Source organism: Salmo trutta, chromosome 26 (assembly GCF_901001165.1).
Source record: "Salmo trutta chromosome 26, fSalTru1.1, whole genome shotgun sequence".
Classification (NCBI taxonomy): Eukaryota; Metazoa; Chordata; class Actinopteri; order Salmoniformes; family Salmonidae; genus Salmo; species Salmo trutta.
The window spans coordinates 21,685,319-21,698,283 of NC_042982.1; the positions used below are offsets into that span (position 1 = coordinate 21,685,319).

General features: G+C 44.3%; 1 protein-coding gene across 1 annotated transcript; it reads left to right on the top strand.

The window, feature by feature from the left end:
- Nucleotides 1-811: 811 nt before the first annotated feature.
- On the top strand, nucleotides 812-10,428 carry dusp14 (dual specificity phosphatase 14). The gene is made up of 2 exons (XM_029715255.1): nucleotides 812-1,148; nucleotides 8,252-10,428. The coding sequence occupies exon 2, from the start codon at nucleotides 8,374-8,376 to the stop codon at nucleotides 9,001-9,003; it is 630 nt and encodes a 209-aa protein (XP_029571115.1). The 5' UTR covers nucleotides 812-1,148; nucleotides 8,252-8,373; the 3' UTR covers nucleotides 9,004-10,428.
- Nucleotides 10,429-12,965: the final 2,537 nt, after the last annotated feature.

A 12,965-nucleotide genomic window follows, 5' to 3' on the forward strand; every position in this document is an offset into this window, starting at 1 on the left:
ACAGATCTGATTCCTGCTAAAGGTATCAGGTTTTCCTCTGACCTTTTCTCTCTTTGTTTTCTTTGACTCCTTCAAACTCCGACCATGAGGGCCACTGGCTGTTCTGACAAACAACAAACACTGGCATTGTGGCATTGTGTCTTGGTTTGGAAAGTTTCAAGTTCAAGTATGCTTCCTTGCAGTTATATTAGTAGACATCGGTCAACTATGGCAGCCACAGGCATGAAAGAGTATGGCAGAACATTTTATTGCTTTTGGTTGCTCTTAACGCACGGCCCTACTTTGACCTGTGGCTGTGACATTTTTTAAAAGATGCAGTTGTTCCTGTCTATGTTTTCAAAGAGAACTTCCTTTTGGAGAGATGTCCCATGTGACCAGCTATGTGATGCAATGTAGGTGAAGTTCTGTAGACTACCTAGTAGCAAGTCAGATTTCACCACCATTTCATGAAAAATAATGTATGGTACTACCAACCTATTGTACCCTATCCATTGCAGGTTACACTGCACTAGATTATCTCTGCCTGCATCAAAGGCAATCATCTGGAACTAGCCAGCCATTTTGTTTTCCCCCCTAAAGCTGATCAGACTGAGTGAGGACATTTGCCCCATCTCAATGAAGACATTTCTGATGGAAAAAGTGATGTTTTTGCAACAGACAAGAATAACATTTCAGCATTATGCCCACAACCAAAGCATGTATTTCAGTGGTCCAAACTCAACGTTTCCTTACTGTAGCCTAATTCACAATCATGCCTCCGAGTCCGAGATCAGTTTGGGAGTGTAAACATCTCTTTCTAGCTGTCTGACAGCTTCTTCTACTGCATTGTTTAGAGGGGAGGCGCTTCAATCTACCACCTAGGTTTTTGCTTCAGTACCGAATGTTTTCCTGCGCGACACGGTTGCTGCGCGAACGTTGGAGAGCTGGCTGAAAACATTTCATTCGCATGGAGTTCTCTCTCTGCTCACTTTGACATTTTAGTGATATTGTTACATAATTATTCATTAATATTCTATTTTATTTCCCACAAGGCTACGACTGTGTGAATTCTCTGCTTTACCTAATGTTCAGAGTTTTAATCATCTGCCTGGAGTGGTGTTAGCAACGCGCTTGGAAAATCACCGCCTCAGGCAAAGTAAAGTGGTTTGGTAAGTTGGTTTTATACTCTATGCTAGCCCACAGATCAAATATCTAGATTTTGTTGTATTCTTGTGAAGATAATATTTTATGTAAAACTCATATATTATGCAAAGCATAGCCTATGCATGTCTTTCTGAATGATTTTTTACATTATCTTATAGGAAGCAGAGAAGGTAGGATATACTGCTTATCAAAGCCTGACAGTAGCCTATTAGTCAAGAGACCAAAACATGTTATCAAGCCTATATCGCTCTATATACATTCGCAATTCATTTGCATAATTTGTAGTTATTTTATCATACCCTGCTCATTTGGTGTGTGACTAAAAGGGGAATAATGTGTTTGCCCTACAATCAAATAGACTACTGTGTAATTTACAAGACATTACAGAAATCATAAGTCCTTGTATTATTGTTGTCTACTGGAATACTGTTCAACACATGGCATACACGCACACATATTCACTTTTCGCACACACACACGAGCGTGCACACACACGTGCACGTACACATACACACAGGTTGAGGTTTCCACTCTCTATGAAAGTAGAAGGGATGAAAAGGAGATGACTAATCAATAAAACAACCTTCCATATGAAATGAAGTATCCTCTTTTCCATGTATCTCCAACCTCTTTTTTAATACTGTACAATGTCATAGTCTGATCATCACAGCTAATACTATACCTGGGACATACAAATAGTAGGAGATTGTACAATCCTCACTCACTCACTCACTCACTCACTCACTCACTCACTCACTCACTCACTCACTCACTCACCCCCATCATGCCAGCTGGCCATAGGGCAGCAACAAAGGCTCTCCATGTAAGTAAATGCATTATAAATACAGTGATACCTATCATATCATTTATACTGTGTATTCTGCTACAACAACCAACGGATGTGTTCATTCTTTGTGTCTGAATCGACTAGAGAGAGAGGGATCTAATGATATACATTGAACAAATCAAACAGCATAGGCAAAAAAACAACAACATTTAAACATAGCCTTATCTTATGGTCACTCCTCCATAATGTCCTGTCATTAAATGAGCTGGTGCTGCAGGTGGCTGGGGTCAACTTCTCTACCTGGGAGAGAGGGGGACTTTAAAACCCCAGGGCTGGACTCCCTGTGTAGCCGGTTACACGGCAGCTTCCACAGACAGGCGACAAATTGGTAGTGTGAATGAGCAGCACCCAGTCGCTGGTGCCACAGGGAGGTGGTACTCTGCTCAGACAGGTGCCAAGATATCCTAACCCTGACCTCAAGTGTGAGGTGTCATCTCTGATATACTGGAAAACATACATAACCAACCAGACCAGATTCTCATCTAGCACTTCAAGTTAGGCTGAAGAGGTTCACTAATCTATGGCTGACCCGGTAAAACAACACATTTCTGTGCATCTATCTGGCGTAAGTAACAATATATCATCTTTAAAAATATATCAGAATCAGCTAAACGTATAGGTGCAGAGCCCTTTATTGTACATAGAAGGCTCTGGGTAGGTGTACAGTTTCTCACAGCTCCCATTTAGCGATAGAATAAAGAGTAACTCTGTGGGAACAATGTCTATGAGGGTGAATTAATATGGATTGCATTGTGGGAGAACAGCACACTGCTGCTTACATCCTTCTCTGTTCCATTCAGACAGCCACTTGTTGATTCAGGAATTTTCAGTGTTTTCAAACACGTCTTGTCCGGCGGGTGTGATTGTCATTGAGCTGCTAAGCTAGCTGCACATGCCCAGTTCAGATCTGGATTCGAATGTCCACATTTGGTGTGGGAGAAGAGCCAATTTATGAGGCTCCATTTTCTCTGCAATGTCGCTCACATTCCCCATTCGTGCTGTCGGAGGTGGAACCAGACCGGCGCGGAATCTCCCCATGCAGAGAGAGAGAGAGTCGAGATGTGCATCAGAGAATCTGTGATGGGCCCTGTGTTGACAGGCCCTGAAATGCACACTGAGTGATGGGCTGTGTGTTTGCAATGCAGATGTAGGAGAGCCAAGTAAAGTCAAGCACCAGCCACATGGCAGGCCTCATGTGGTGAGAACGGGCCCTGATGTGCCTCGAAAGCGGATGGACAGATGGATAACACTGTGGAAGGTGCTAACCACTTTTATAAGTGTCCTGTAAATGTGTCTCAAGCTGCTCCCTCCATCTCAGCTTTATTTTCCGCTGACATATTTATTCTGGAGAATTAAACGGCAGAGCAGATTCGATTGACAGAGAGACATCTCTTATCCAACATATAGTAGGTTCATCTCTGTGATAGCCCCTGCATAGCCTCCTTACCTCCTGCTCCTCTTCTCCACTCCCTGCCTCCTCAGCCCCTCTGCCCAGGCCAAGCCGGATATAAATAGCCATGTGGATGGAGGGAGATAATGTCAGCAAAGCCAGTGCCATGGCACATCAGCACTTTGGAAGAGCCAGGCAGGAGTTTTGTGCTTATTTCCTGTTTTTTCATTCCCTCAATTGCCCTGCTGTTTTGGCCAGCAGGTACTGCCTCACGCTGGTCACATGAGCTCTGTTTATACCTAGTTCTAACATGCAGCCTTTGTCCTGATCTTCAAGTGTTGATGATTAAAGACGCATTTCAATCTGATTTTGATGAGATCTTATAAGTGTAAACAGACAAGATCAGGTCATGACAAAGGAGGCATGTTAACCGCAGGTATAAACAGGGCTTAGGTCACTGCAGCGAAACAGTTTGCCTTTATCCTGACTATGGACTAAACTTAGCCTTAAAAAAGACGCACAAAATGAATCTCCGGCCAGTCGGTGTATGTGGTATGTCCCAGGGGAGTCATGTACCCCAAAGATCTGAGGGCGCACAACGTACATGCCGAGGAGGTGGTTGGATCATTTAGCTTTTTCAAACACCTGAAACAGCTTTTTCCTGCAATCTAGAGCCATAATCATTATCATACTATGTCAAAAATGTATTTTTCTGCATACCTAAGCATACCTCTTGAGCTGTTTGTATCCTCCTGACTGGTGCTTATTATGCTTCTCTCCATCTCTTCTAAAATCTGGTAAAAGATTGAAAGGAATGTGAGTCTTATTCAGTACATTCAGTAATTGCTTCAAAAGCCTACCAGCCTTGCCAGCAGGCATGCCAGATAAGATAGCTAGACAAGCTAGCTACTCTAACTTGATTGACAGCCTGAAAGGTTGGGAGATTAGGAACCTATCTTGGTTAGCTAAAGCCAACTTCATAAAATAGCTCGGTGGATAGAAGTATTACAGAGAAACAACATTTTTTGGGTTCATAAAGATGAAATAAATAAAAAGAAGAGGACAAATCTGAGGGGACACGTGCCTCTGTGCCCCCTATGGGCATGACGCCTCTGGCATATCCTGTCCCCTTTCTCCAATTAAATGTCATTTTGAATCAGTCACTATCTGTCTATACACAGTCATAAACTGCTCCTAGTGTTGCTGTCACCGCAGGTATTTTTGGTTTATCACCAGCGGCAACTGTGAGAAAGATTGTGGTCAGCTGCACCTAAGTGTTCCGTGGCAACCACTGCATGTGTGAACAGTCAAGGTGTAGACCAGAGTGAATGGTAGCTCGGGAACAAGGGATGAGAAGATAGATTTCTTTGCAGTTAGCATCGGAGGGGAATAGGATAGCAGGATGTGTGTTAGTCCTGGGGAAGGAGGGAAGGCAAGGGGATAAGGGAGACAAACAACTTGCTCAAACTGGGCCATATAGGTTCATTGATGGGAATGCAGCCTCAGCCCCCAGGCAGAATGACATTCCTGTGCTGTGCACTAAAGCAGAAGGATATTCCTGTTACTACCATTAAAACTAAGCTTTCTGGTAGACAGAAGGCGCTATCAGTCCTGGTTAGGGGCATTATGATATGTGTGTGTGTGTGTGTGTGTGTGTCATACAGAGAGAGCCTCAGAGAACAACCACATTGAGGTGGAGGGTGACATGGGGTGTGCAGGTGCTTTCAGCACAGACGGCAGATTTAATTCCTATTTAATGTGTTTGATTTGATCCGTGTGGCTTGTTAACCAGACTGTGGCAGAGAGGGAGAGAGACAGCTCCCCCGGCTAGTGTGCAAGGTGTGGATGGGATGACGCACGACGGGTGCAACAGTGTGTGAAGTAGTGCCTTAAGCTCTGTGCTCCCCCCAGATAACTAACTTCAATTTAAATGCAGATGGATGAAGGGTCTTACTCATCAGAGACTGGAGCGATGTGATCTGTATGTAGGAGATCTGGAGGAGCTGGCGTTGTGTATCTGCCTCCAGAGGACTAATGTCCATATGGTAGAGCCAGGCAGGGGGGGAGAGAGACAGACAGAGGGAGACAGAGGGAGATATAGAGGGTCAGAGAGAAACAGGGTGACAGGGTGAGTCAGAGAAAGACAGAGAGAGGCGGAGAGAAACAAAGGAAGGAAGAGGGAGGCCAACGGAGACAGAGAGAGACAGTAAGACATAGGGAGTCAGAGGGAGACAGGAAGACATAGGGAGACAGGAAGACAGAGAGTCAGAGGGAGACAGGAAGACAGAGAGTCAGAGGAGACAGGAAGACATAGGGAGTCAGAGGGAGACAGGAAGACATAGGGAGTCAGAGGGAGACAGGAAGACATAGGGAGTCAGAGGGAGACAAGAAGACATAGGGAGTCAGAGGGAGACAGGAAGACATAGGGAGTCAGAGGGAGACAGGAAGACATAGGGAGTCAGAGGGAGACAGGAAGACAGGGAGTCAGAGGGAGACAGGAAGACATAGAGAGTCAGAGGGAGACAGGAAGACATAGAGAGTCAGAGGGAGACAAGAAGACATAGGGAGTCAGAGGGAGACAGGAAGACATAGGTAGACAGAAAGAGACAGGGGGAGACAGAAAGAGACAGGGGGAGACAGGAAGACATAGGGAGACAGGAATACAAAGTGAGACATAGGGAGACAGAGGGAAACAGGAAGACAGGGAGACAGGAAGACATAGGGAGACTTCATTTTCTATATTTATTTTAATAAATACAATATAAATATAGGACAAAACACACATCACAACAAGAGAGACAACACAACTCCACATAGAGACCTTCGACAACAACATAGCAAGGCAGCAACACATGACAACACAGCATGGTAGAAACATAACAACAGCATGGTAGCAACACAACATGGTACAAACATTATTGGGTACAGACAACAGCACAAAGGTCAAGAAGGTAGAGACACCAATACATCACACAAAGCAGCCACAACTGTCAGTAAGAGTGTCCATGATTGAGTCTTTGAATGAAGAGATGGAGATAAAACTGTCCAGTTTGAATGTTTGTTGCAGCTCGTTCCAGTCACTTGCTGCAGCGAACTGAAAAGAGGAGTGACCCAGGGATGTGTGTACTATGGGGACCTTTAACAGAATGTGACTGACAGAACGGGTGTTGTATGTGGAGGATGAGGGCTGCAGTAGATATGTCAGATAGGGGGGGAGTGAGGCCTAAGAGGGTTTTATAAATAAGCATCAACCAGTGGGTCTTGCGACGGGTATATACAGAGATGACCAGTTTACAGAAGAGTATAGAGTGCAGTGATGTGTCCTATAAGGATCATTGGTGGCAAATCTGATGGCCGAATGTTAAAGAACATCTAGCCGCTCGAGAGCACCCTTACCTGCCAATCTATAAATTATGTCTCTGTAATCTAGCATGGGTAGGATGGTCATCTGAATCAGGATTAGTTTGGCAGCTGGGGTGAAAGAGGAGCGATTATGATAGAGGAAACCAAGTCTAGATTTAACTTTAGCCTGCAGCTTTGATATGTGCTGAGAGAAGGACAGTGCACCGTCTAACCATACTCCCAAGTACTTGTATGAGGTGACTACCTCAAGCTCTAAACCCTCAGAGGTAGTAATAACACCTGTGTACACCATAGGGGGACAGGAAGACATAGGAAGACAGGGAGAGACAGAGGGAGACAGAGGTAGATAGGTAGACAGGAAGACATAGGGAGACAGAAGGAGACATAGGGAGACAGAGGGAGACAGGAAGACAGGGGGAGACAGGAAGACATAGGAAGGGGGAGATATAGGGAGACAGGGAGGGACAGGAAGACATAGGGAGACAGGGAGAGACAGGGAGAGACAGGAAGACAGGGAGAGACAGGGAGACAGAGGGAGTCAGGGAGAGACTGTTAAAGGAATAAGTCCCCAACCCAGTGTATTTGTTTAGTTTGCTGTGTTGTTCAGTTTGTTCTTGTTAGCCTCTCCTGTGCTGTGATGGGGCATCTGGCTCTCTGGCTCCCCTCCATATATGCCTTCGAGGCGTTTTACAGCCACTGACCCACCACCATACCTTACCTGAGGGGGTAAAAAGACCCTGGCTGGTACTGGCACTGCAGGCCACACACCTATCTCTCTCTCCTGGAAAAGCGATGGATGACTTGGCGCAACATTTGCCATACACAGAACTGTTCTGTCACAGCACAAGGTCATCCAGAAAGATCCATATACCTAATTTGATGAGTCATTGCAAATAGCTTTAATGGCACCATCTGATGTAATTGTGTAGGTAACTTCCAAAATAATGGAAACACTTGAGTAAATGAGGGATACCAAGTATATTGAAAGCAGGTGCTTCCACACAGGTGTGGTTCCTGAGTTAATTAAGAAATTAACATCCCATCATGCTTAGGGTCATGTATAAAACATGCTGGGCAGGCCATTATTTTGATTACCATGGATATGCCCCCATAGGATGACAATGCCCCATTCACAGGGCACAAATGGTCACTGAATGGTTTGAGGAGCATAAAAATGTAAACCATATGCCATGGCCGTCTCAGTCACCAGATCTCAACCCAATTGAACACTTATGAGAAATTCTGGAGTGGCGCGAAGTGATGAATGGTGTCGCATCCTTCCAATAGAGTTCCAGACACTTGTAGAATCTATGCCAAAGTGCATTGAAGCTGTTCTGGCTCATGGTGGCTAACGCCCTATTAAGACACTATATGTTGGTGTTTCCTTTATTTTGACAGTTACCTGTATGTTTGCCAATCTGAATGAAAACATTTTTATATATATATAAATGGAAAAAACTGATGCCCAATTTGGTCTGAAATTGGGATGTGTGCCTTTGTTGTTTCAGGTGAATCTCCTGCTGTCTGGTTCTGCTGTTCCAACATGACCTCAGGCTACTGAAGACTTTTCTGTTATTCCTCCTGCTGCTCTCTCTGTACCACTCTCCTGTCACTCTTACTCTATTCTCCAATGGGTTCCCGCAGTCAAGGCAGCTTTTTCCACCATCACCACCACCGCAGCTCGGTGGTGCCCACGGCCGTGCCCAGGCTTCTCACAGAGAACAGCAGTCTGCTAGGGGGCATCGCCCAGATCACCCCCAATCTCTTCCTGAGCCGGGGCAATGTGGCGTCCAACCGCAGCCTACTGCTGTCCAAGGGCATCACCTGCGTGGTCAACGCCACTATCGAGCTGCCCAACTTCAACTGGCCCCACGTAGAGTATGTAAAGGTACCCCTGGCGGACATGCCCCACTCCCCCCTCTCCCTGTACTTCGACAGCATAGCTGATAAGATCCACAGTGTGGGAAGAAAGCGGGGGGCCGTGCTGGTGCATTGTGCTGCAGGGGTGAGCCGCTCAGCCTCCCTGTGCCTGGCCTACCTGATGAAGTACCACCGCGTGTCTCTGGCCGAGGCCCACGCTTGGGTCAAGTCCCGCCGGCCAGTCATCCGGCCCAATGGGGGCTTCTGGCGTCAGCTCATCGACTACGAGAGGAAGCTGTTTGGCAGGAACTCTGTGAAAATGGTGCAGACACCCTACGGCGTGATACCTGACGTCTACGAGCGGGAGCGCAGGAATCTGTCACCCTACTGGGGCCTGTAGAGGAGGGCTGGGGCCTCGCCAATGGGAGGGAAGGAGACGGAGATTAGAGTGAGCAGGGCGGATGACCGACTGTTGCATCCCAGTCCTTCTCCCCTCCAGTCCTCCAGGGCTGCCAGCTCATGCATGTTCCCCCAGCCAGAGATGCAGAGTGATATGAAGCGTGTGACTGTCTGTCTATGTGAAGCTTAATTAATGAATGCATTGGGATGGAGGGAGTCTTAGTAATCAGTCACTACACTGCAGACTGGTTACTGGTGGGTGATGCTACACTACACCGCATCAACCCCCGTCTGTCTGTCTCTGAGAGGGAGCAAAGCCACCTTAAGTCTAGAATCCTCAGGACCAAAGGAGTAACAGAACCACAACCAAGCCAGACCCCAGATCAGCTGAAATGGCCAGACCCAGACTGTGACTTTGGAGTCTAGCTTGACTCCCCAGACTCCAAAGAACAGGAGCATTCTGGGAAGGTGTAGGTGGTGCTTTAGACTCAGCAATTCTGACAGGCAGCGGTGTGACTTACTGAAGTCCAGTCCCGACGTAAAGTCATGTGATAGTTTTGTGCCAGTTTTGCTGTTGTCTTTAATGTGAGAACTAGCAGCAGTCCTGTTCTCAGTTTAAAACTGTACAGAAATGTTTTGACAAATTGAATTATGCTCTTGGGAGATATTCGAAATCAAGAAAAGAAAATATATGGTGCCCAATGAATATTTAAAGCTGTTAGTGTATACACATTTTTAATCAAGACATCTAAGGTTTAGTGTATACACTTACAGGTCCCTATTTACTATGGGGATGATATTGCAGAATATACTGTACTGGTACTAATATTGTACAATATTATGCTGTTTTAGAATGTCACCACCCTCTGTTAAGAGGAAGACAGTACTGTGTTAGGGGCTTGGGAGAAACACTTTCTATTTCCCTCGTTTTGCCTCATATTGATGTTTAAGTGAAAAGAGGTCCTAGAAAGAATACAACCAGACAGTCCTGGGCTTAACTGGTGTACTGTCATTGATAAACCTTCCTCTTTTTGGGGGTTTGGAAGAAGTCTATACTCTACACGAAAAGCTTTTAAATAAAATACTAATATTACTGTAGCAAGTGAACAATGCTCTTGTCACAAGCGTAACCAGAAAGCCAAGTTTACATGAATTTAGTGCTCTATTCAATCTATCGCTGAAGCGTTACAGATTGTGCAATAGAAATGTAAAGGTAATTTCTGATTATGCAGCGTTTACCGTGAATGCAGTCTCTGAGAACATATATAAACATACATTTGTATTACGCTGTAACTCTGAACTTCCGCGATACGGATTGAATAGAGCCCTTAGTTTCATACCCTTAAGGCATTGAATGATTAACAAGCTAATGTAACTGTTTTGTGTTCGAAATTTATGACAAAATAAAATAAATTACTGATATGCATTATTGTCAGTTTATACTTTGCCTTGTAAATATGGAATAGTACTGAAGCAGAGTAACATAATGGATCCAGATACAGCGTGACTGCACTAGTGTATATACAAAATATAATATATACACTGAGTATACCAAACATTAGGAACTAATATCGAGTTGCCTTTTGCCCTCAGAACAGCCTCAATTCATCAGGGCATGGACTCTACAAGGTGTCGAAAGCGTTCCACAGGGATGCTGGCCCATGTTGACTCCAATGCTTCCCACAGTTGTGTCAAATTGGCTGGATGTCCTTTGGGTGGTGGATCATTCTTGACACATGGGAAACCCAGCAGCGTTGCAGTTCATGACACAAACCGGTGCGCCTGGCACCTACTACCATACCCCGTTCAAAGGCACTTCAATCTTTTGTCTTGCCCATTCAACCTCTAAATGGCACACATACACAATCCATGTCTCAATAGTCTCAAGGCTTAAAAATCCTTCTTTAACCTCTCCCCCCTTCATCTACACTGATTGAAGTGGATTTAACAAGGGATCATAACTTTCACCTGGATTCACCTGGTAAGTCTATGTCATGGAAAGAGCAGGTGTTCTTAATGTTTTGTATATGGAATGTTTCGATAAGAATTTGGGGGAGATTTTCAAGTCCCTCACTGAAGCACCTGATTCCTTTTTTGTTTTAGCTGGGCTGAAGCGTGTTTTTGGGTACTCTTGTTTTTTTTATTTGATTGATAATGGTCAATATTCATCCTTGGTGTTGGTAAAGTCATCGTCAGTTTGAGAGCTAATCAGTTAATTGTATCTGACCATGTAGACAGTCATTGTAACATTCATAGTGATACTCACGTTCATTTGTAAGAAACATTGTTTGTCAGGTTTATTATTCAGACCAGTGGCAAATAAAGACGGAATGAGGTTAACAGGACAATCAGTTTAGAATAATTGTAGCATTTTTCACTTTTGATAGATCCTGTTAAAGTCCTGCTATCCAGCGGTGCCAACTGTGAGGTTGGAATGATTATAACATGGCTCTCTATAGCAACAAGAAGTTGCTGTAAAACATGATTGAATTTCATGGCTAATTTCAAAATACACATTCCTACAACTTAACCGTGTGCTCTCTGTGTTTCTGTGACTTTAAACGTCTTTAATAGAGAGGTTGATATAAAGTACACTCTGTACACCAGCTCCTTCAACAGAAGACCATGGGTGCATCCCAAATGGCACCCTTTTCCCTATATAGTGCACTTTGTTTGACCAGAGCCCCATGGTGTCTGTTCGCAAGTAGTGCTCAAGAAAGGGAATAGGTTGTCATTTGATTTGGGACGCAAACTATTGATGTTACTCACAACCATTTGCCCCAGAGAAGTCTTCATGTGACAGAAACGTTCTATTCATTTTCATTTGGCATGGCCACAGAGAACCAGACAGACAGTGATGGGAACTGTCTTGTGGCCCATTCTACTGAGGGATCTCCAGAATGGCCTACACGATAAACACCATTAACCACACAGACACTGTCTCCATCAGATGACAGGCCAGGCATGATGAAGATGCAGGAGGGATGGGCCCAAATGATACATTTCTGTACCAGCTTGCTTTCCCCAATGGACTGACGCTCTGTGTATGTGTGTGTGTATGTCTCTCTGATTCTCAGGGAATAGTTAGCCATCCTAGAGTAAACACATCTTTCATTAGCAGCAGAATATGACTATTAATCAGGAAACCAGTAAGCAGAGCGATCTACATCACCCTGAACATCAAAGGCAGTAGACTGGGCAACAGTGCCGTAGTGCGGGCCATGCGGAACAAACTGCTGTGATGAACTTGGATGAGATGTCATTAGGCTGTAGGAAGGAGATGTGACTGGCAAATGAGCTCACAACAACCTGCCTACAGATTATTATGCTCCGCAGAGCTTGGAAGGTTGCACCCACACCAAATTTGTCTCTTAGAAGATCCTCCACTTTAAATTAGAATATGATTAAATGCAAATGATGTGAACAAGCAAATAATATTTCTCATGACACTAACATAGCAGTAATGTTATGTTATGAGGCATCGCATCTCTGTAAAAAAGGAAAGCGTTCCTATTCCATCAGCCTTGAACTTGAATTGATGCCCTGAACACTACAGATGTAGGATCTTAATTTGAGTCAGTTTGTTACAGCAGGAAAATAATCATGCAGCAACAGGAAATGTGAATTAATTAATTATGTGCATTATAATTCATGGATATTTTTGTAGAGGTTGATACATTTTACGGTAGGGAAAATCAAGTCTCAAATGTTAAAGTGTAAATTACAAACTCTAGGAGCCTTTTTAAACCTTGATTTCACTACAAGTTTGCATTTCCTGCTGTGCAAGTAAATTCTCAAAATGGTGATCAAATTAAGATCTTACATCTGTATAACAGGTGTGGTTCAATTTTGTCTTTTAATCCATTTTAATTAAAGCAGCTCATACTGTTTTTTTCCTGATTTATATCATGCTTTTCTATTTAATAACCAGGCACAGACGAGAGCATAGCCACAATATTCGGA

Bases quoted from the DNA above. Each gene is read 5' to 3' on its own strand.
- dusp14 (XM_029715255.1), top strand. From the start codon at position 8,374: ATGGGTTCCCGCAGTCAAGGCAGCTTTTTCCACCATCACCACCACCGC.